This window comes from Pristis pectinata, chromosome 22 (assembly GCF_009764475.1).
Source record: "Pristis pectinata isolate sPriPec2 chromosome 22, sPriPec2.1.pri, whole genome shotgun sequence".
Classification (NCBI taxonomy): Eukaryota; Metazoa; Chordata; class Chondrichthyes; order Rhinopristiformes; family Pristidae; genus Pristis; species Pristis pectinata.
In genome coordinates, this window is record NC_067426.1 from 23,631,149 (window position 1) to 23,656,583 (window position 25,435).

General features: G+C 40.7%; 1 protein-coding gene across 1 annotated transcript in view; it reads right to left on the minus strand.

Annotated features, from left to right (window-relative positions):
- Positions 1-25,435, minus strand: part of LOC127581607 (disks large-associated protein 2-like) — a 464,246-nt gene that overhangs the window by 56,622 nt on the left and 382,189 nt on the right. Inside the window, exon 5 of the mRNA XM_052036111.1 lies at positions 12,979-14,076. Coding sequence (XP_051892071.1) covers positions 12,979-14,010 — 1,032 coding nt within the window. The 5' untranslated portion in view covers positions 14,011-14,076. The remainder of the gene's footprint in view (positions 1-12,978; positions 14,077-25,435) is intronic.

The window sequence follows — 25,435 nt, forward strand, 5'->3', positions numbered from 1 at the left end:
TCTTCAGAAAGCAGTTCAATCTTCATCTGAAATGACTTTATATAAGGCAATCTTGCTCCAGACTCATTCATTCCGAGTCAGCCATCCTTACAGCATGCAAATGTATTATCTGGCTGTAAATATATATCCTTTTTGTACACTGGCCTCTTAACTGGAGGCAGGGAGCAAGTGGAGACTGGCTGTGTGCCTGGCTCACCTACGTGTGCCCAGATTATTTTAACTCTGGGACATTATTTAAATAGCTTAGCCCTAACTCTCTCCTGTAGCTGGGGGCAATGATGGAAGCAGGAGCTGGTAAGCACAGGCGCAAGGTAGTACAGGTGGCATGCAAGAATGGTTCCTGGCATGCAAGAATGGTTCCTGGCAAGCATGATGGTGAATGAGAAATGGTGGCTTGTATGCTGGGAGAGTTTGGTGAGTGGCTCCTGAAGGAAGGCACTGTATTCCTTCTCGCTGCTCTTCCCAGCCTGATGGGGATTTCCCTTTTTAAATAGCAACTTTTCAGCCCCCTTCTGGTTCTGCTGTTTCTTGATCAGACAAGCTCTGTGTGCTGAATGTGTGGGTGACAAAAGAGATAGTCACGCATCTGACAAACTAGAAATAAACACCTCAGGGCTGTTTCAAAGGACTGAATGATGTGGCTGGTGGAGGAATGGTCTAAAATATAACCTTTTAGAGAATTGTTAGATATTAATGGAATGGGGAGAAAAAAGCAAATCCAAAATATTACTCAATCCTAATTGTAAAAGTCCGTTTACCAGCTAAAGCCAGCAAAACATCACAGCAAATTCTTTGTCACAAAACTATTTCTCAATGTATAGAATAGTTTCATTGGGGTAATATATTAGCATGGATAGAAGATTGGCTAACTAACAGAAGAAAGGGAGTCGAAATAAATGGGTCATTTTCATGTTGGCAAGTTATAACTAATGGAACATCATAAAGATCAGTGCTGGGGCTTCAACCATCTACAATCTATATCATTGACTTAGCTGAAGTGACAGAGTGCATTGTAGCCAAATTTGCTCACGAGCATTATAATAGCATTTGAATTGTGTTGTCAGTCTCTGAAATCTTATCTTCAAATGAGGCCAATGCTTCTTGAAAGCTAGCAGTAAATATTAATGCCGGAAAGAATGTGACACCAAATAAGAGGGCAAACATTGTCCTTATTTTAACCTCATCCCCTGCAAAAACGAGACAGATGTTGTTATAATTGGCTTTCTGACTCCATTAGAATTCTCTAAAAAGAACTGCAGAACCATTTTCTTAATGTATCCTCCTGTTAGTCAGGTGGCAGGACAGATAGCAGTAAATTAATCTTTCACAATCTCCAATCAAGCTCTCTTTACTTTTGTGTATGTTCAGCTTGATTTCCTACTTATTAAGACCTGGGTACACACAATACAAAATTATAGCTGATAAAAAGTGAATAATAAGATGTAATTTAGTCTTGGCATTCCGGTGATGCTTATAAGCCACTTCAACAGTACTTTGAAATTAAAAAGATATTAAATTGTAGGCTCACACTGTTCTCAATCTCATCTCCTTTATCAAACAGAGTAATTTAATTTAAGCATTAGTAATAAGCTTCTTTTATAGAAGTAAAGCAAGGGATGTTTTGTTTGAAGGAACCTGAGTATCGTGTGTCAGGCATAGTAGGTGATGATAAACGGTACTGCTGATGGAAATTGCCAAGAGTGCCAGTTTCTCAGTTGGAAACACATGCTTGTTAGACCAGCTGGAGGGAAAGGTGGTGCTCTATTGATCTAATCATTCTGCATCTTCAGAATTTTCATTTTGAAATTTGCAGCAACTGAGGTGAAGCGAATGTTGTAAACAGTTGGCAGAGTGTGAAGTTGTTTGTTTAACACAAGAGAGACCACTTGTCTCTCAATCATCAATGAATAAATGATTGCACCCCTTGAGGCTTGCTTTGCTTGAGGGCAGGAATCACATTAATCATACTCTTCCACTTGGGTTTCTTCAGAACAATGATTAAGGGCTATTTCCTTCAATTGCCTGTCCAGCCTACATAACAGTAGATTGGCTTTAACTGAATGCCATTTGCAAAATGAAGTACAGCACTGTAGACAAGCTGATTTCTTTCAATCTGACATTAATCTAACATTTAATTGCATGTTTCATTATTAAAACTACTGGTCAGATGTAGTCTGGGGACAAGATGTTGTACTAGTTTTAAGGTATTGGATATAAAAGAAAAATATGCAACACACGTACTCAATGAAAGGCAATGCAATAATTAAGAAAAATGTTGAAAGGAATCTCAGTTGACTTCGCTTCCAACCAGTACTGACCAGCAATCAGCAAAGTTAGAGAACGTTGAATTACATTGCCAAAACAATAGGATAGTAGCCTGGGGTTATTCAATCTGGCACGCAGAACAGACAAATAGAATTGCCTTGAAGTTGAATGTTAGCTGTTTCAAATATGCTAAATGTGTGCTGAGAATAGCCCAAAATCCCAGTTGAATGACCCATGAAAAAGTAACTTGGTGGAATTTACCTTAACATGTTTTTGGGTGTTTTCCCCTCTTTTGATCCATGAAAACATGATCAGTGTGATTCCCAACAGCAGCTAAAGATGGCAAGCACATCAGAATCTTAATGCATACTCTCAAAAGCAGCCATGGTAACTGTACTAAAGAGAAGGGACAAAGCAGGGCAGGGTCACATGACTTTACTGTGCCGGGCTACACACTCCTCCCATACCTGTGAGAGGCCTATGCATCCATTCCTGAGCTACTGGGAGGCACAGGGTCACAATGCAGGACAAGATTAACTGTGTTCTCTGCAGTCAAAGCTACCGCAGGCACTCACACACCTAACAACCAGAACAGGCACAATCAGGGAGCAAAACATTGACGTCCTCACAAGGATGCTTTGATTCATGTATGGTTGGCGATGGTGCTGAATTTGGTCCTTACTTGGTAGTGAGTGAAAACCACAGGCTGTAGGTGACACACTTTTGAACAAATTTTATTCATTAATGAAGTCACAGATGTCACGCACTTTGATAATATCATTGTGTCTTCAAATAATGCTGAGGAACTAACAGCTGTGCCAAGGCGAATTATGGCTAGAATTGCCCATGCCAATCTCCAGATGAGTGGGACATAACTGAAAATTGGCACATTTGCATTAAACCGATTCTGATGCGTGTTTTATGCATAAAAAAGGGAGTAAATGGGTCCAATTTCTACTCAAATATTGCTAAAATGGAGAGAACCTACAGGATGCTTTGTACAGAGGTAAAAACCAATATGAAAACCAGAAAGTTAGTCTGCAGGTACAATAAATGGAAATTTTTTTATTGCACAGGGTGTTAATGAAACTTATATAGTTTTGGTCTCCTTATTTTAGGAGTGATATGCATATATTGGAGGCAGTTCAGAGGAGGTCCACAAAGTTGATTCTGGGGATAAATGGGCTGTCTTATAAAAAAGGTTGAGCAGGTTAGGCCTATTCTCATTGGAGTTTAGCAGAATGAGAGGTGATCACAGTGAAACATGGAACATTCTGAGAAGGCTTGACAGAGTAGACGCTGAGTGCATGTTTCTTCCGGAGGGAAAATCAAAAAAGGACACTACATCAGAAATAGGAGGAGTATGCCATTTCACCCCTTGAGCCATTCAATACGGTCAAGGCTGATCCTCTACCTGAAACAACATTTTCCTGCCCTTCCTCCCTTTCCCTAAATTCCTCTACTATCCAGAAACCTATCAGTCTCAATTTTGAATGCAATCAGTGACTGAGCCTTCACATCCCTCTGGTGTAGTGTTCCAGCTTTTGACTGAAAAAATTTCTTTGCTTTCATACTTAATTCCTCTTGCAATAAAAACCATTATACCATTTACCTTCTTAACTGCCTCCTATGCCTGCACATTAGGTTTCAGTGACTTGTGTATAAGGACAGCCAGGTCCCTTTGAACATCAGCATTTCCCAATCTCTCATCATTAAAAAATGCTCAGAATTTCCATTTTCCTTTTGAAGTGAAAAGCTCACATTTTTCCGCATTGACCTCCATCAACCATGTTGTTGCTCACTCACTCGGCTTGTCCACATCGCCTTGGTCTCTTTGTACCTTCATCACATCTCACATTCCTGTTAAGTTTGGTGTCATTGGAAAACTTATATATCTTACATTTGGTTCACTCAGTCAAATCATTGATATAGGCTGTGAACGGTACATACCCAAGCACCAATCACTGGAGTACGTTCTGTCACAGTCTCTCGATCCAAGTAGGACCTGATAATGTTTACTCTTTGTCTTCTATCTGTGAAGCAACTCTCCATTTACACTAGTATATCAACCTCAATTACATGTGCATTGGTTTTGCTCAGCAACCTCATGTGCAGGATCTTACTGACAGCTTTCCAAAAATCCAAATAACCAAATCCACTGGTTCCACATCTTCTATGCTACTTGATACCTTCTCAAAAACTCCAAAAAATTGGTCGGACATGATTTCTACTTCACAAATCTATGATGACTCTAATCAACCATATCATTACTCTTTATCACATCTTTACAATGGATTCCAACATTTTTCTTACCACCAATGTCAGGCTAAATGCTTGGTAGTTTCTTGTTTTCTCCCTTCCCCTGAATTGGTGCTATTTAAAGGGTCAATGCTCAAGATGCATTCTCTGTCCTCACTGAGATCTGTCACCTTCCGTGTCCTTGGATACAGCCTCACATGTGCTTGGACTGCTTTGCCGATGGAGGTCAAGATTATGCTCATTGAGCCTCAGGACCATTCCTGGCTCCAGCGGCTAATTTCCACCACATCTCACATTTTGTGCTCTCTTTTGAATAGGAGAGGTCAAATACTTGTTTTCCCCTTCAAGGTGACGAGTAGAGGTCATCCCCAGGGTATGAAGGCCTGACTTATGGACATGCATGCACACAAACAAGCTCCCATGATATTAGTAAATTCAAAAGTCTGACATATTACGTACATTCGTCCTTACAAATAGCAGAACCAATTTCCTCCTGCTCTCCACTTTTAGTAATTGTTCTTCCTTATCAGTTTTATGTGATTTTGATGTCATTCATTACAGTGCTGTGGCGTAATTTTTACCACATCGAGTGATCTTTGTACATTTTCTGACTTATGGAAAAAATTGGCCTATGGATGTCTATAAAAACGGAACCCGTTCACTCCCCGGGGAATGGTCTGTATGTGAAACAAACACCTCAAAAAAATAACTGATGCAGAGCCTTTCAGGGAAGAGCTCAATTGATATTGATTGTAAATGAACATTAACAGTAAGGATATGTTGACTTTTTGCAAGACACATAGCAGGAAACTAGTATTTGCTAAAATAGCAGAAAAACAACAGAGGGGATATTGAGGTTAGGGAGATCATCTTTGGCCATTGGATCTGGCCTTTATTCACTTCAGATTTTCCAGTGTACCTTTGAAAACAACTAACCAAATTCCCAGCCAAGCTCTGCTAGATATTTACTTCTTAGTTCACCTGTGTTTTGGATAAACAGCCCTGCTCTCTACTCACAATGGAATGAAGCTGAACAAAAGCTCTATTCCCTGATTACTTCTGAGAGCAATTTTTAAACATGCAATTTGAGGACTAAAAGCAAGATCAGTGGATGTACAAATAGTTCCCTTCATGATATTTTAGGATACATGGGAGTGCTGATGAACCCTTTTGCTATTTCTTTGATAATATTCATCCAAGAATTATATCTCTTTAAACACTGTGATCTATAAGTGCTACTGCTTTTGAATGGCTCAATTTATTGGCATTCTTCCCTTGAACTCAGATAACAAATATGCTCAGTTAAACATCTGTTTGACATTTTATTGTTTCATATTACTGTCTATTTCGTTATACTGCAATGGACTATCATGCATCCATTCCACGTGTCAGCTAATCTCTTATCTACTTTAATTGTGTTTTAAGTGGCTATTATTGGAGACATGTCGTAAATTTTGAATGTTTGCACAATGTAATGAAGACCCTGGCAGTTTCAGTTAAGAGTTTGAATGACAGCTGATAAGATGTACATTATGGTATGAGGCCACTCTGACACTTCTGATTGGTAACAATTTGTAGACCAACAAAATCTGGCAAAGTGTTGGGTGTGATTGAGAAAATGAACAATTTGCATCCACTGTGAGAATAGACAGGTTCCTGTACTGGTATTCACAGGCTGTGGCCTGGAGACGTGAGCTTAAATCCATCCATGGCTACCAGGGAAGTTAAATTCAATACATTTGAAATAAAAAGTAGTTGTCAGTAATTAAGCTGTTGGATTGTCATATTACATGTATTTGGTTCACTCATGACGTTGAGAAAAAGGAATTTGCTCAACCCAATGGCCTATTAGTGCTCCAGACCCAGAGCTATGAGGTTGACTTTAAAATGCTCTCTGAAATGAACTGGGGGTAATTGCAATGGACAATAAATGTCGGCTTTGCCCTTATCCTGCGAAAGATTTTAAAGTCAAAGTTCAGAATATCTTCTGGTCTCAGAATAGTGCACAATCTGATCTTCCCCACTGGAGTTTTGAGATCATTCCATGTGTTTGATTTTAATGCCAGCTGTCGAGAACATAAGCAGTTTCCATGCCTGGCTCTATGCCATGTGACTGAAAGGTATGATCACGACTTGTGTGGTAGGTCTCCAAGCTGTGCAGTGTGCCAGTCGGCTGTTTGGAATACAAAGGAGCAGCTGCAGTTTTGAGACCTCACTCTCAATAAAACTGAGTGGGCGAGCAGTTCCAATGAAGTATTCATTCTCATCGTCAGGAATGGCACGTAACTGGAACAGGACAGCAGACAGCTGCTCGCTATGGAGACAGGTAAGGTGGGATAATGTAGGCTCATACCAACGTTTTCTTTGGAGTCGCAAGCTACATTCCCCGTTCTTCTGATTCCACTAAAAAACAACCTAAATTTCCCGACGGGAAGGTCAGCACACAGATTTGGAATGGACACACTCTATGTCTTGATGAGTAGCCCTCTAAGTTGCAAGCAGGGTTTCAATTACATCACTCATCAAGGGTAGACAGTCAGAATCTTTTTCCCAGGATGGAAATGTCAAATACTAGGGCAAATAGCTTTAAGATGAGAGGGGGAAAGTTTAAAGGAGATTTATGAGGCAATTTTTTTTACACAGAGAATGGTAAGTGCCTGCAATGCTTGGCCAGGGGGAGTGGTGGAAGCAGTTAGAACAGTAACACTTAAGAGGCATTTAGACAGAAACACAAACAGGCAGGGAATGGAGGGATATAGACCATGTGCAGGCAGATGTGCAATTTAAATTGGCATCATAGTCGTCACAGACATCCTGGTCTGAAGGGGCTGTTCCTGTGCTGTACTGTTTGTTCTGTGTTCTATGTTCTGACTTGATTGGAAAAGCAGTCCAATGCTTATTTCACTTTTGTAGTCTTGTGGCAGGCCTCTATGAAAGTTACAGCACTGGGGGCAATTGGGGTCGTAAGGTTCTCAATTAGAATCACAGAGTCATACAGCACGGAAACAGGCCCTTCAGCCCAACTGGTCCATGCTGACCAAGCTTCCCATCTAAGCAAGTCCTATTTGCCCATGTTTGGCCCATATCCCTCTAAACCTTTCCTATCCAATTTGCCGCAGCCTAGCGTCTTTAAACACTCGCTGTCTACGGGACCCAAGTTCCTCTCCAGCTTTGGGCACAATGCAATCCCTCTACATGTTCAGCACAGTAAAATAGCCCAGAACTTGCTGGTAGTGAAGAGTTGCCCACATTTGCCACTGATCTACATGGTAAGTAGAGGCTTCCCCTTCCAGATCCCCTGCTGTTGTCCCATATAACAATATCCGTTCATTAAATAGTCTAGAGCATTTGCCATGAAAGTGCTGCAAGCTATGTTCGATTTGTGTGAGAGCTGTCTATCACTGAATCCCAAGCAGCAAGGAAAACCACATTAAGCTAAAAGGAAGCAGAATTTACAGTGGGGACATGGAGACTGAGTTTTTCATCATTCATAATGCTTCAAAATGTGGTCACTGTCAAGGTGTTGAATAAATGAGAACAATTTGCTACATCTTAAAATGGAAGAGGTAGAATAATAAATGGTTGAACTTTACAAGGCTGGAGAGCCTTTCTCACTCATTGTTTCTTTTTTACCTCCATTATGTACCCTGTACAAGTCTGGTAGGGTGAAACCATCCTCACCCTGACAGCTGGTAAATGTCCGTACAGAGGTCTTAGGCTGAATCCACTTCCCTGTATGAATCCACAGCAGAAAACTACACAGAAATCAGCACAAGTTTGCACTAAATTGGGAGTCTCACTCACAAAGAGCATAAGAATGGCTGGTCTGGGTAATGAAAATGTCAGCTGTGATAGGAAGGGTGAAGGGCAGTGGCATTAGCATTTATAGTATATGTACGCTGGATAGATGTGGATAGTACATTCCAATCGATGGGGTGGGAAAGTTGCATGAGTGTTCCTTTGCCAGGATCAAGACAGTCAAAAATACAAAAGGAAAATAAAATAGCAAGGAGCTCCAGCAAAACGCTGCACTAACTGATTGAGAAGCTTAATTCTTTACACTAATTGATTGCAACACTCTTTGCCATCCTTTTACAGACTATTTCTGAAATGAGCAAATTAAGAACAGGCTATAAATATTACAACGGTGCTGGAGGGTGTTTAACTGTTAATGAGGCACTTTGTTCCTTATTAAAATGATGATCTTTGCTAACAATTTTTGTTCTTGGAGCAATGACCTGTTCCAGGTGATGTTTGTCAGGTTATTGCTTGAGTTCTGATGCAACCAGGCAGATGGATGTACTGCAGCTTATCCTGTCCATCAGGGATAGAGGACCATCAATCAATCTGATTTTAGCAGACCACACCAACCATTCCTTCAAAATGCTTGAAAGTGGGTTTGGAGACAAGTCAGCGACGAGGAAACAACTGAGGGGAAAAGAAATAAACTTTGGCCTGAATACTACTTGACTAATTCCTGGGATGAGAGGGCTGTCTTTTCACAAGCAACTAAGTAAATTAGATCTATTTTCCTTGAAATTTAGAAGAATGAGGGTTGACCTTATTAAAACATACGAGATTCTGCGTGTTAGGGTTAACCCTATCCCTAATCCATCGCTAGGTAAATGCTGAAATCACTTGGTTCCTTACTCAGCACACACCTTGCAGTGTTAGGAGGGTCGATCAGGCCAGTCCATTAGGTGTGGAGTGGGGGTGATGGTTTGACCATACAAAACAACACCATGTTCTGCTCCCTCTCCTTATTTTCCCTCACCTCCAGCGTAGCCTTTTATTTGGCTGTACTTTGCAATGGAGAGTGTTCTTTAACTGACTTATTTCCCAGCAGTCAGCGTAGCATTGAAATTGGCACAGTGAGCTCTGCAGGCCATCTCTGTATGATCAAAGTGTAAACCATCCTAACAATTTTTAACTAGATTTTTCATTACTGATTTTATGGAGATGCACTATTGTGCACCAGAACAACATGTGGCACCTGTTCACCACACCAAAGAGAGCATGCAATCCCTTTTTCAGCCTCCAGTCTTGGATGAACTGCTATATCCTTCAAGCTAAACCACTGGAATAAACAAAACCATTGTCTTCATTTCCCTTCCAGACTCCTTACTTTGGCACTAATTCCTTTCACCTCTGAAGCCACTGTCTCGGGGTGAACCAGAACTACAATAACTACCATTTCCATGGCACCTTTAGCACAACAAAACAATCCAAGGCATTTCACAAGAGTGTCAACATACAACGGAGGTTTAGCCCAACAAGGGAATGTAAAGGCAGATGGCCAAGAAAACACAAATCCATCTGTCTGTAGCCTTGGCATTTCATGGGGTTCTGAGTTTCTGATCCATTTCCTCTCCACCTCTCTAATGCCATTTGCTAACATCCTAATTCGCCTCTTATGCTACTAAGATCTTCTGCTCTGTCTCAGCCTCAAATATTCTTATACCTTTGTCATCACTGTTTCATCCTCAATGGGTTTCGATAATCTATCCCGTGCCCAATTCAGACCACCAATTGCCACTGACTCCTCTTTCTTACGTTGGCTCACAATGCCCTAATGCCTTAAATTTAAAGTTCCGGTTTTTGTGTTGAGATTCTTCCAACACCTCACCTATCCTGGCCCCTGTAATGACTGCCCCTCCTCCTGTTCCATAATCATCACAAGTCTGCCCACGTGTGCACCTGGGCCCCGCACTCCTCCTGTCTTAAGACCCTCCATGAATAACCAAGCTGTTTTTCACCCTTCTGTATCTCCTTGGAATTGCATCCATTTTTCTCCTTACTTTGTTGAAGTGCTTTTGGGCATTTTTTAACATTAAAAGCACAACATAAATGCAAGCCAAAATATATTTGCATATGTAATTTACAATATATCCTCTAGGATGTTTTCGCAGGAAAGGGACTTGAATATTTTCTCTTCATTAACTATCTACATTTGAAGCAAGCAACTCTTTGGCATTTTAACAGATTAATTCATAGATACTTTTTAAAGGAAATTTACTATATGTGATTTCCTTTCAATTCTGAACTAAGCAATTTCTGTGGTCTCTCAAGTATGTCAATGAGAAAATAAATTTTATTTCACAAACCAAGTTGAATGCACAAGTTTAAAATATATTGAATACTTAAACTGTAGAAGATATGCAATACTGCAGGTAGCAACATGTACACAATACTCATACTGAAGTTATGTTATTTGGCATAGCAATACGAAAATTACATGTCATTTTACTGCACACAGAAGCTTATATGCAATACTTAAGTGAGAAAAGTTAATTCCATCTAGCAAACAAACAATATCATTCCCTTCATTGAATTATAAAGTTCAATAGGTCTCCTTTGTTTAACTAATGCCACGGTGCAAAGAACTGGGCAAATATTCCAACTTACCATATGATTAACTTTTAGATTCTCCTAGAAGTGAATACCAAGTTAGCTGCATTGCTTTTCAGAATGCTATGCGACAATGTAGTTATAGGTACTCCCCTGCAGGGTCCCATATCCTACGTGGGGTCAGGCATCACAAAATCAGGGTGAAAACTCATTTTACAAAAAACAGTATTGGCTAACTGGGATGGAAGATCTTTCTATGATTAATGTTACAATGGATGGTCATGTGTAATTGTAATATGACTGTTGAGCGATTGATTTCAATTCTTTTGTAGCATAATATAAACACAAATATTTTTCTAGACTATAAAGTTATGGACCTCTTCTTGCAGCACCCCCAACACATATTCTATACCTGCATACAATCTTTCCCATTGGCCCTTAATTCATCCCTGTTCAAAAATGTTAAATGAAACATACAGTTTCAAGGAAATGCTCAAAGCCTCTTTACAGAAATGGAATATACTCGCATACTCCTGGGAATCTCTGGTCCATAACCACTCACATTGGAAAAGGAGCATTCAGGATGGTGTGAGACCTCTGAATCCAGGCATTGGGAACATACAGAAGCCCTGTGTAAGCACCAGAAGGAGTGCACTATCTCACAAACTACACACCCATCCACTCCATCAAGCAACCCCTGCCACATATGTGGACAAGTCATCCTCAGTCCTGATGGACTGTCTAAGAAGAAGAATGATTGTGTCAGGGCATTGTATTCCCCCTCTATAATTCACTGTTCCTCTGGATAATGTCACATTATACAGAACAGTTAGTGATAAACACTATGGTTCAGGTGTCTAGAAATTCACCCCCTGCTGCTACCACTATACATGCGAATACCAGTTCCAACACGTTGTATTCTTCCTCTGAAATTCATTCTGTTGTTGCTAATGTCCTGACACAACTGTAAATCGCATTTACTAATTGGGGATGAATTTGGGGGAGTCAATAAAAAAGATAGTACACTGGTATAAATGATGAATGTTGTGGATTACTGGAAACAGTTGATAAAGTTGTAACATAGAAAAACACGTGTATTGTGATGCAGCACAAGAATTTAAACCAGTTCCTTGATTGTAGTGTCACAATTACTTGTGCCCATTTATGTAACATTAATCACTGAACAACCTTTCCTCCTAGTCAGCAAATACTATTTGAGGTGGAATGCAGATTTATTTCCTGTTCTTACGTTGCCCTACTTTGCTTATGATGAGCAGCAGTGGGCCCTGAAAGGGAGTTCTTACAACTACATTGTAATATAAAAGCCTGAAAAATAGTAACGAACTATCTGCTGGAGGAACACAGCGGGTCGAGCAGCATCTGTGGGGGAAAAGGAATTGTTGGATGTTTCAGGTCAAAACCCTGCATCAGGATGGAGAGAGGAGAGGGAAAGAGGTCAGTATAAAGAGGAGAGGTGGTGTGGTGTGGCAGGAGCCCAAGGTGATTGGTGGACTGAGGGAAGGGGTGAAGGATGATGGGCAGATCAAGCTAGGTAGGGGAAGGGAGGGGTGGAGTTGGGAGACAGAGGCAGTTGGATGATGGAAGGAGGCAGATGGAGAGGACAGGGAGATGGAGAGGGGGGGGGAGGGGAGGGTGAAGGTGGAGACAGCTGAGTCGGTGATAAGCAGGAACACAATGGCTACCAGTGCTGGAAATCTGATAGATACGGAAGGTGGTAATGGGAACCATTAGGGGAGAGGTGAATGATATGTGGTGCCAGAAACAGAAAAGGGGAGGGGAGTAGCATGTGGGTGAACGTCCAAAATTCCTTTCCCTCCACAGATGCTGCTTGACCCACTGACATCTTACAGCAGATTGACTGTTGCTCCAGATTCCAGCAACTGCAGTCTCTTGTGTTTGTGAAGAGTAGTACGCCTGATTTAGTTTTCACATATAGAGGATCCAAAAGTCAATCATATGGTAATTAAAACAAATTTGAGAGGTCATACAAGAAATGTATAATTCAAATGAACAAGAGATCTATGGAATTTACATGTTGATGATCCAACTTGCTCCCAATACTGGCAATTATGGTTTACCACCTACCTGAAGGTAATGATAAGCTCTTTCTTGTGCCTTGATATCCTGTAGCATTGATGGTTTGTCTTGGTTCAGGCCCGAGCTAGGATAGGCCTCTCTGGCTTGATTTACTGTCATGGTGGACCATGCACTCCTTTTAGTGTGCTGTGAATCCGCTAACATCGGCATGGCCGCACAGGCTAGGCATTTCCCCTCACTGCTGCTTTTTAAACTCTTCAGGGTCAAATCTCTGAAGGCACTTTCAATGGGTTCTGTACAGTACTGGGTGGCCTGGTCCATAGAGTGCCTACTGGATCCAGCAGTCACCATATAACTGCTGTCACTGTCAAGGTTGTCATCAGAGCTCCACCAGCCAGTTATCTTGGCTCTGTGCTTGGACTCCGATTTGCGTTCCTTGCTTTTACTCCTTTTTGTTGACCTTGACTGGTGGTGGTGCTGATGGTGTTGGTGGTGCTGATGATGATGGTAGCTATCGCTGCCTCTTCCCTCCGCCTTTGTCCCGTTAATGTTCCCTTTCGAAGGGGCTTCCAGAGAGTGAGACTTGGCAAAAAGCTTCTGCACAGAATGAACCAGGTGCCGGATCCTGCTGGGGCTCTCACTTCGCTGCTCCGCTGAGCTGGCCCGTTGGTACTGAAGTGTGTGAAACCCATCGTGATGGAGGGGTAACTGCTTCTCAAACTGGTCCAACAGGTTGGCAGGTAGCCGGTTGATCTTGCTGGCAGTGTGGGTGGCAGCCATGCAGTCGTCGCAAGATTCATACTGCGGGTTGTGGTGCATCCTGGGAAAGGTGCTGCTAGAGGACATCTGTTCATTCAAGCTAACTGGTGCGGCAGCACATTCAGAGGGCATGGTACCTCTCGACACGCAGTAGTGATGGTCCATTGAGCAGGATTCTGTAGGGCTCAGCAAGTAAGACTGCCGAGGGTCCTGGCTGTGATGTAAATAATCATGGGAGTGATCGCAATCCTCAGGCATACAATGGCACGTGTGTGCAGAAGAATGTTGTGACTGGCTCCGACTCCCATTATATCCCTTCATTGTGTTACTGAAGTAAGCAGCTTCTCTTCATTCTTCGGGATTGCACTGTAATGGCAGCCTCATCATCTGTAAACCAAAACCACAAATGAAGACGTTTTAAAGTTTAGCACTGCAGTTCTTGAAACTTCAGAAAAATACACTGCAAAGCAGCGAAAAAAAACCTTGCAGAAAATACCAAAACATTAAGCTATCATGATCTTTAAAGTTTAATGCAAACATCTGAGTGACGGAATCTCAGAAGTCATCTTTACTGCAATATTTCACTGAACACCTCCATTTCTCCAGCGGGCGTCAAATTACCAGTTCAATGGTTTCCAGCCTCATTTGACATTTCCTGTTGACCTTGTAGTGTCCGTTCCAAACAAAGCCCCAGAAGCAGAAGGCCAGAGGGTGTTGTCAGGATCTTTTCAATCCACTACGATATGTAAACAGGGTTAATGGTTTAATGTCCCTTCACAACTCTGTGCTCCCTCAAACCTGCATTATATTCCCAATCTCAAATCCATTACCTTATAAATGTTACTAACTGAGCCAAATTGATAGTTGGTTATTGGTAAAGCACCTTTAAATCTATCTGCTGTTTGCTTTTGGTTGCCTGAAAGGTAATCTGGTGGGACAGATGCCATATCCTTTATCTACAGACTGCATATGGTGATGATGCTACAATCAGCCAGGGTGGAATGATTGGATAATTCACCAGTCATTCAAGCTTAATAACCACGCTGCCAGATGTGACTGAGATTGATTTAATGCACATAATTTAAATGCAACTATTCTTCATTTACTGCATTGTTCAGGAGAAATTATCCTGTTTTATTTCCTTTGCTGTTTAAACAGACAATTTCACTGAGTATGCTGACTTTGATGGCTGTATGGTAAGTAATTCGCTCTGTCATAAACCCTGCCCCAGCTCCAATTCATTAATTGACACAGGGTTGGCTTTAAATAATCTGTTATGGAAATAGATAGGTTTTCATTCTATTTCAAGCAATGAAATGAACATCAGGAGATTCTATAAAAGGCATTTTCTCAGCCCCATCTGTCGCCATTCCAGTGGGGAAAACCCAAATCTACCCTGCAGCCTCATCTGGAAAGGAATTAAGTTAGGAGTAAAATAAAACAGTTAACATTTCAGATCATGAAAAAGAGTCGCCAAACTAAAATGTTCATTCCATTTCTCTCTTCACCTGATCTACTGAGTATCTCCAGCCTTCTCTGTTGTACTTGAGAAATCCAACCTTTGCAGTTTTTTGCTTTTGGAATATCAGAAGTCAGGTTTTTACAAAACTTGCATTTTTCAGTAAAATAAATCAAAGTAGCTTTGCGTTCTTAATGGGAGAAGTGTTGCACTAAATCAGCTTTGATATCGATTAGTCCAAGCTGCTGAGGTTAAATCCCAATTGCTTTCACGAAGTCTGAACAAATATTCAGTCTATGAAGGTTCCATACAAGAGGTTTGATGATTATTTACTTTGCCCTGCAACTAATTTAATGAAACTACTTGTTTCTGCTTGTGAAAGTGACAAAATTAATAAGTTTAGTACCCAAAGGAGAACAAGCTGATAGCCAGACAACAAGTGCCTGCTCTCAATTGTCAAGGTGCATGAAAATTAGCAATAATAATGCTTTTAAAAACTTTAATTAGATATGGTAGAGTAGCAGTCAAGTTGGTGGACCAGAGGCACAAGTTCATCCTGAGGCACAAGTTGGAATCCCACCATGGCTGCTGGAGAACCTAAATCGAAGGAATTAAATAAATCTGGAATTAAAAACAAAACAAGCTCATTTCAGTAGTGGTAACTTTGAAACCACTGGATTGTTGTAAAGACTCATCTGGATCAATGATGTTCTTCAGGGAAGGAAATCTACAGTCCTCTTTGTGACTCCTGACTCACCTATGTGGTTAACTCTTAGCTGCCTCTTCAGTTCTGGAGGAATAATAATGAACAATGAGTAAATAAAAAAAAATGGGGTTCTCACATTTTGGCCTATAAGGGTAGAAACTGCAGGGTTTGAGGTTCATTGCCAGTACATATCCAATGTACCAACACTGGGAGGAACACATTTTCTCCCTTTGCTCCTCTTCAAGGAAATTGCTGTGGAATATTCTGCAGTAGTTTTTATGTCACTTGGTCAAAAGTTACTTTTACTCTCGGCTTTTTCTAAAGACATAACTTTATTCTAAGCTTACGTTGACTGCATACTCAGCATCATGTGAAACAGAGTAATTGCTGTGATTGAATGACATGTGAGCTTGGAAGTTAAAGTTTAGTCTACATATCAGGAAACAAGTGAAAAGCGCTCAATATAGTGGAATAATGCAGACCGTTTGACAAGGTGTCTTATGCTTGCATCAGGATTTTTCAAGGCTGCACTTAAAAGTGACCAGTCTGCATTGCTTCTTCATTCTTAAATGATGTAAATTCTAATAGCAAAAAAAAGGCCACATATTAAAATCCAGTGCTTCTATAACCAGGGACGTGACCTTTCATGTTTCCCAAACCACATTGGTCATTGCTTTTTGGGTTAAATCTCCAAACTAATAAGGATATTGGATGGACACACATTGTGAGGAGAGTGATTGACATCTCCATTGGTTCAATCCATCCATTAAAAAAGGTGGTGTGTTAAAAGCTTCCTTTACAGAGAAAAGCTGATACTGTGATTTAATAAAATGATACAGTAGTTCAATGACTTAAAGCCCCACATGGTGCTATATTCCAGGGTACAGATGAGAAAGGATGCAGGGTTAGGGGTTTGCTGAACTTGCTGCTGCTCGCATTGACTAGGGAGGGAGAAATAACCAGGATGATGCTTATTGCTAGTTGACAAATAATGATGTCTTCTGGAAGGTTGATGCTTGTTGAAAAACACAAATTGACACCACAATGTCCCTCTACTCAAATAATTCCGTCAATGTTATCCAGGTTTATGCATAAAGAATGGGCTGGATCATTCAATGGGATGTTCGTCTATGACTCAGCAATAATCTGTGACTCAGCAATAGTTTGTGACCACACCAAGAGCCTGTTGCTGTCTGCCAATGGGCTTGCCCAACTCCTGACTGTCAGCAGCCTGGGACTCCAGGAAAAAAAGCAGTAACCAAAGGAAATCTATAGACAAATTATGTGCACTAAATCAATTATGGATGTGCAGGTGCTGTGATACCTGTCGCTATGCGCACCAATGGCAGGTTAAGCTTGGTCCTTGCAGGTGATTGACAGAGAAACCCTTGGAGAGGTCTCTGGGCTGTGTCCTTTTGTGGTGTAGAGTGGTGTCATATCCATTCTCGCCCCAAATAAGGCGCATCTGAGAAACTTCAACAAGCCTTTCCCTGCCAATCATCTGGGAAATACATTGTGAGGAGAGTGATTGACATCGGCATTGGTTCAATCAAAAAAGGGTCATGTGATAACCTTGTAGCCTGCTTCACCAGCTTTTAAAAATTGCATGAGACCAAAGCTCCTCCCTCAAGACCCCCACCTGTTCCCCCTTCTGACCATCCCCAGCAACAAACTGGAGTCGCTACCACCTATATACTTCTCCCCACCATAACTCCCAGACTGGGCATTTTCTGCTTGGGATCTCACTCAGTCAGAAGTCTATTGCCTTTCAGCATCAAGGTGCACTGAAAAATCTGACCAGAGCCTGGATCACTGGAAGGGGAGGTTGGCCATCAGTGCACCGGGAGAGTCACCTCTCAGTGGCACAGCCTGATCCATTGCCGGGCGGGATGCGGTTTGGCATTTGCTGAGGGACTTCACCACATTGGCTGATCTCTAACCACAAACAAAGATAATCACCGGCAATTAATTCCTTAACTGCTAGTCCATGGGTTGGATAATCCAGATCATTGACTACTGCAGGGTAGCAGGAACCAGCCATAAATACCTTTGCACAAACCAATACAGATGCACCAGTCAGCAGGGTTCTATGACTTATTCTACGGGAATAAAGAGATCCTGTTCTGGTTGGCTGCCAGTTACCAGTGGTGTTCCGCAAGGGTCGATGTTGGGGCCACTTCTTTTTACACTGTATATCGATGATTTAGATTATAGAGTAAATGGTTTTGTGGCTAACTTTGCAGATGACACCAAGATAGGTGGAGGAATAGGGAGTATTGAAGAAACAGGAAGGTTGCAGGGAGACTTCGACAGTTTAGGAGCGTGGGCATAGAATTGGCAGATGAGATTCAATGTTGAGAAATGTGCGGTTGGACACTTTGGAGGAAGCACGGGCAGATTACTATCTAGATGGGGAGAAAATTCAAAGTACAGAAGTGCAAAGGGACTTGGGGGTCCTCACGCAGGATACCCTAAAGATTAACCACCAGGTTGGATCAGCGGTAAGGAAAGCGAATGCTATGTTGGCATTCATTTCGAGAGGTATAATGTATAAAAGTAAGGATGTGTTGATGAGGCTCTATGGGGCACTGGTGAGACCTCATTTAGAATACTGTGTGCAGTTTTGGGCCCCTTATCTTAGGAAGGATGTACTGATGTTGGAGAGGGTTCAGAGAAGATTTACGAGGATGACTCCCGGAATGAAAGGGCTTACATGAGATGAACGATCGTCGGCTCTTGGACTGTACTCATTGGAGTACAGAAGAATGAGAGGGGACCTCATAGAAACATTTCGAATGTTGAAAGGACTGGACAGAGTAGATGTGGCTAAGTTGTTTCCCATGGTGGGTGAGTCCAGGACTAGAGGGCACAGTCTTAGAATTAGAGGGTACCCATTTAGAACAGAAATGAGAATAAATTTCTTTAGCCAGAGGGTCGTGGATTTATGGAATTCGTTGCCACATACAGCTGTGGAGGCCCGATCATTGGGGGTGTTTAAGGAGGAGATTGATAGGTACCTAATTAGTCAAGGTATCAAGGGATATGGGGAAAAGGCCAGGAATTCGGGCTAGATGGGAATAGCTTAGCTCATGGTGAGGTAGCGGAGCAGACTCGGTGGGTCGAATGGCTTACTTTTGCTCCTTTGTCTTGTGATCTTGTTATGATTTTACCTGGGCAGGTATGCTGGCATTCAAGTCTGTGCACCAGCAAGAGATACTGCCTTCAGAAACTTGGATTTGATCATTTAATCTTTAATGATTCCATGCTTTTCTTAAATATATTTCAAAATCAAAATAATCGAGTTGAATTTTAACCAAAGAACAATTGATGTTAGAACATGGCTCTCAGCAGTCTCCTCACAAGAGATGGCTATTGATTGATATGTATTGCTATGGCCAGACAGCTAAACAAATCTGATGTTTGGCTTTTATAGAAAAATTAGACCATAATTCAAATCCATTATCTACAAACACAAACATATGTCAAATGTTGTGAACTATAAGTTGTTGCATTTCTAACAAAAGTTTTTCCTTTACTGCATTACAGGTTGAGGGTGTTGCTGGTAAGGCCAGCATTTATTATCTGTTACTAACTGCCCTCAAACTGAAAGGCTTGCAAGGCATTTAAGTGAGCAATTAAAAGCCAACATTGGCTCTGTGTCTGCAGTTACTTACTGTTAGGATAAACTGGGTAAAGATGACAAAATTTAGAGAACCAGATGAGTTTTTAGGACATTTCTGCAGTTTTGTGATCACCATTATAGAGTTTCAGATTTATTAAAATAATACAGCTGTCAATGTGAGATTTGAATTCATGTTTCTAAATCATTAGTGCAAGTCTCTGGAATATTAGTAGAGTGTCATAACTATAAATGCTACTGTACCCATTAAATAAAGTAAAATACAGGAACTGAGAACAAGTTGGAGCTGATGATGTCTCAATTCATTGGCTGAAGAGTAGCCCAGCGTAGGTCAGGAAGAAACAGTATTATTTTTCAAACTATTACTCAAAGGATTAGGGCTAAAAAGGAACCTTATGAGTTTTTAAACAGCAAACTGGATGGAAAGGGCATCTCTAGAACAATATTTTTAGGACCGAGATCCTAACTAATAAGATCTAAGAGAATAATAACTAATCCAGTGCTGATGTAGAATCTTTGTCACACAAAGGGTGATTAACAGGATGGAATGAAATTCTGATCATGGTCAAGGAGCCACAATCTGAGGAATCACTTAAGAATCTTTTTCTGTTCAGATGAGCTTTGTTGGATCAGAGACTTGGGGTGGGGAGGGAGAGGTGTGTGTAGGTTTTCTCAAACTATATCATGTTTAAACTTGGAAAAATTTAGGAGTGGTACTGTCGATCCTTTGCTTAAATTTGAAGATATTTGGAGTCCATTTATTCAATATTTTCACATGATGTAGATCCCCTTTCAATAACTTTCCAACTTGGAGGAACAGACTTGACATAATATTGCTCTGTTTCTACAAAGAAATTTTAGCCTAGTTTTTTTTTCTATTTTTTTGTTGTTTGTTTTTTTAAATTTTTTTTTGTTTAGTTTATATTGTTTACAATTTTTCTTATTGATTTGGGTTTTTTTAAAATTTATATAATAAATCTTTTTCTTTTATATTATATTTATTTACTAAGAGATAGTTGGATCCACAGATTTTTAAAATATTTTATTGTTCTTTATAATTACCTATGCTACGATTGTTATCCTGATCTCTTTGTATTACATGTATAAATATTGATGCTATATATCAATCTGTATTAATTTGAAAACCAATAAAAAGATTGAAAAAGAAAGAAAGGTGTGTGTGTGTGGGGGGGGGGGGGGCGTGTGGGGGTGGGGGTTGCTGGCTAACCAATTTGTACCACTCCATGATCTTAAAACTACAACTTGGAAAAAAACCATTTTTGCTTCAACAATTCCCCCAACCCTATCAACAGGACTTAAGTCACCCTCAGAGATAGTCAAAGAACGGCTTTATTCTAAAAAGATTCAATGAAGTTTTGAAAGTTATTGCCATTAAAATATAATGCGCAAGAGACCCAAAATTATTGTTGGCTATTTTAGCAAGTGACTGCTAAATCTTTTTGCCTAAACTTCCTTTCTGCTATTTTAGTGAAAGCATCCAACTGTTTATTTTAAATAATATACATTTTAAATTAGAGGTGCAAGAAATTCTGCAGATGCTGGATGTATCTGGAGCAATACACAAAAAGTGCTGGAGGAACTCAGCAGGTCAGGCAGCATCTGTGGAGGGAAATAAACAGTCGACGTTCGTGCCGAGACCCTTCATCAGAACTGGAAAGTATCTCCAGATGGAGAAATTTAAAATTATATTGGGGGACAAACTTTCCTGTGGTCACTCCTGCTAAACATGTGCATAAGTTTTAGTCATTGTTTGTAGTCAGATCTCACACATTCAGCTCCATTGACCCCAATCTACCCAAATGTGTCCAGCTGCCAACACTCATCATCATTTAGTGCTAGATTAGCAGACAAATTCCTCAATCATGTTCACTGCATTACATGGTGATTTTATTTATATAATTTACAGCATGTTCTGTAGTGTACATTATAGTAACTTTGTAGTCTTATTGTACATTATAGTCTTATTGCAGTGTACATTATAGTACATCGCCAAACATATTATTTAAACAAAAACACTGGAATGCTCCAGGTCAGGCAGCATCCATGAGGAAAGAAAAAGATTTGATGTTTTGGGTTTGGGTCAAGGACCCTTCACCAGAACTGGAAAAGTGAGAACGCAAACAGGTTTTAAGTTGTAGACAGGGGGAGGGACTGGAGAAAACAGAGAGAATATCTGTGATAGGGTGGAGATCAGACTTGTAACAATTAAAAAATTAAAAGTTAGAGGCAGAAGAGAAAAAAAAGGTTTTGTTTGGGTCTCTGAATCGTGAGAAAGGGAGAGGCATTACAAACCCTGTGGTTGCCTAGGAAAGTACCGTGAGGAGAATGATCAGTGGGCACAGAGAGTGGATGAGGGAGTCACCAAATGAATGGCTGCTTTGGAATGTTAAAAGGGGAAAGGAAGATGTATCTTGTCAGAGCAGATCTGATGGAGACAGAGAAACTGGGAGAATGGAATGGACTCCTTACATCAACCAGGGTAGGAGGACATGCTGTTAAGATATATGCAGGAATTTTTATAATGGATATTATAATTTTTATAATGGAAAATATAAAATACACCACTTTCCCTTGCAACCATAGGAGATGCAGCACCTGCTCTTTTATCTTGTCTTTTCTCACCATGCAGTGAAGCAGCACTTCTTTCAATTTAATGTATTGCATCCAAGATATCATAGAATCATAGAACAGTACAGCACAATACAGGCCCTTCAGCCCATAACATTGTGCCGACCTTTAAACCTCACCTAAGACTATCTAACCCCTTCCTCCCACATATCCCTCTATTTTAAATTCCTCCATATGCTTATATGGTCTGCCCCATCCCAGAGAAACCAAATCAGATCACAGGACACCCCATTCAGTCTGCAAGGTAGACCGTGAGTTTCCAGTCACCTGTCACTTCAATTCTTCATCCCACACCGACCTCCTGGTCTGCCGTCTCCTACATTGTTCCAATGATACCCAACATGAGCTTGAGAAGCAGCACTTCATCTTCCATCTGGTGGTACATTGCAGTCCTGGGACTCAAATCAGAGTTTAATAATTTCACCTTTTCTCTCTTGCTTTCCATGGATGTTATTGTACATTTACAGTTCAATGTATTTCTCTTTACCTCTTCTATTTCTAACTGCCAGTTTCTAAAATATTCGTTACCTTGGCAACTTTGGCCTGCACCCTCTCAAAGACATCCCCTCTGTTCTCTCCACCCTCCCCCTCTCTGCAACTTAAAACACTCTTCTTTTCTCACTTTCCAGCTCTGGTGAATGGTCCTTGACCCCAAACATTGACTCCGTTTCCCTTGCCACAGATGCTACTTGACCTGCAGAGTGATTCCAGCAGTTGTTTCCGATATCCAGCATCTATAGTTTTTTTGCTGCATATATTATTTAAAACTGAATAAATAATTTATGCTCTGTGGAAGTGTATAGGGTATAAAAAGGTGCAAGTTTGTGACAGGATATAGAGCCTTTCAATCTCAAGAGGAATTTTGAAAGCCACAAAGATCATGACGTTTTAATTTTTTTGTTGGCAAAGCACTTGCTTGAAGTAGCTATTCAAGTTACTATTCATAGACCATTCTAGTTTCTTGGTTTGTTACTTCAACAGAATCAATTGCCTAAGTGATCATTCCGTAAAATCACTGCTGGCCAACGATTATCCAATAAGCAATGAAAGGGAAATGAAAAGGCCCCTGCAGGCAAATTAAATAAACAGGGAAGAAAAGCAGCAGTATTTTTATTGGATTATCTTTCACCTTGTGTGACTCTTGGCACATTCGCCCAGTAACAGCCTTGAACTAATACATGGTTCCAGGCGCTGATTATTATTGTTTGCAGCTGATTATTCACAGGGTGAGTCGAAGGTCGGTCACGTCACAATACTTTAATTGATTCGCCCCTTGGACAGTAACATAATGAAGGTGAAAGAGATAATATTGTTATAACAGGATACTACGCGTAACCAACATGTTATAAAGAGGACACAATTCAGCTGAAGTGGTATACATTTTCACATGCTCTATGCCATTTATTGGAGCATTTTGAATTAGCTTTGGTTAAGTATAATTACTTTGGAAGACATAACTAAAGGATTTTTACTTGTGTCAGCTTTATGTCAGTGATGGAGATTGGCTTTGAATTCAAGGGTTGCTGATTTCAAGATCCATGATAAAGACTTAAGGTCTTAATCTACTTTAACACTTCGCTGTGTCTTACCATGGGAATCCTGCACTGTTGGAAGTGGCATTTTTCAGATGAAGGATTAAATCAAGCTCCCATCTATTCTCTCAGGAGGGTGTAAGATTCCACAGCACTCTTTGAAGAGCAGAGACATTTTCCCAGAGTTTTGGACATTTATTCCCTCAATCAACATCACAAGGACAAAAGACCCTGGTCACTCATTTGCTGTACTTTAAAAAGGTACTCAGGGTTGCTCTGTGGATGTACAAGGTACTGTGTCAATGCAAGTTGTTCCTTGAAAGAAATCTCTAAACAAATATTCATTGGCAGCCTATTCCTATTTTCAGGAATGTAAAGATCACTACTATTAAGAGGACTTTAGGTGTTTGGACACCTTGACCTTGATATCCCATTTCCAACCCCTGCCACACACATAATGGGCAAACTCCTGGTGCTGCTTATCACTCCAACCACTGGCCAGGAAGTCATTCCAATCAGCCATCCAGGAGGAAAGCAAAAATATTTAACCTGTCCAAAGATATTTTAAATAGGACCCCACCACTAATTCACCAAAGTCTCCATGTCCAGGCCAAATGGAATCTATTTGGGCATCCTGGCCTCCTCATTAATATTGGGAGCCTTGTTTCACAGTGGTAGGTGGGTAACTTGAGGAATTCTCAGTTCAATAAGCTACACTTAAAACAATTAGTACAAGGCATCCTTTAAAACAACAACAAAAAAAGAAAATCAGGAAAACTGCAAATGCTGGAAATCTGAAAGACAGAAAATGCTGGAAACACTCAGCAGGTCAGTCAGCGTCTGCTGAAAGAGAAACAGTTAATGTTTCAGGCCCAAGACCCTTCATCAGAAGTGGGAGAGAGAGAAAACAAGTTAGTTTGAGGTAGTTGTTTCTCTCTTTCAAGATTCTGATGAAGGGTTGAAGACCTGAAACGTTAATCATTTCTTCAAAGCCTCAGATTTGGGGCATCATACTTAGGGACTACATTTCACTCAGTTAAAAGAATAGGAAAAACATCCTTCACCTCCTTAATTCCAACACAGATATCAAGGTCTTGAAAAATGGAGTTCTTTACACTCCATCAGTGAGAATAACAAACATTAGCTAGTCATGATGCATCTGTAATAATGATTCTTTAACATTTTTCAAGTACCTAATGAGCTACTTAATCAACATTAATGTTGAGAAGTTCATTAATCAAGCTTTGGACTGCAAAGTAAAATCACGTTGGATGGCAGCACAAACTGTAAGCGAATGTAATTTTCAAGGCAAACTCTTGCTCTGCTCTGTTTGATTCAACTGAACGTGTAAATGAGACCCCAAGTATCAAAAGGGGACAGATGGCATTGTAATTAGTTATAGACTGTTAAAGGCAAGGCAAGCAACATGAATGATCTGGAAGGAAGGAAGACTGGAAGAAATTTCATGCCAAGCAACAAACTGTGATCAGAGCAATGCTCGAAGAGGCCACAGTTTTAGAACTGCTGTGAGGAATCCTTGTGTGCCAGGAGGAGGCTGTAAACACCAAACACTCATTATAAGGAATCCTTGCACCTCCTAAAGCCCCACTGCTCCATTGCTGGCAATTTGTTGCTGACCTTACTCACTCCTCCTATCGTCAGCAACATTGGCTTCACACCCAATTTTCCCATTCTTTCCTGTCAGCTTTTCGATATTGCTGCCCCCATTCCCCTCAATAACCTCCTGCCTGCTCTCCTAT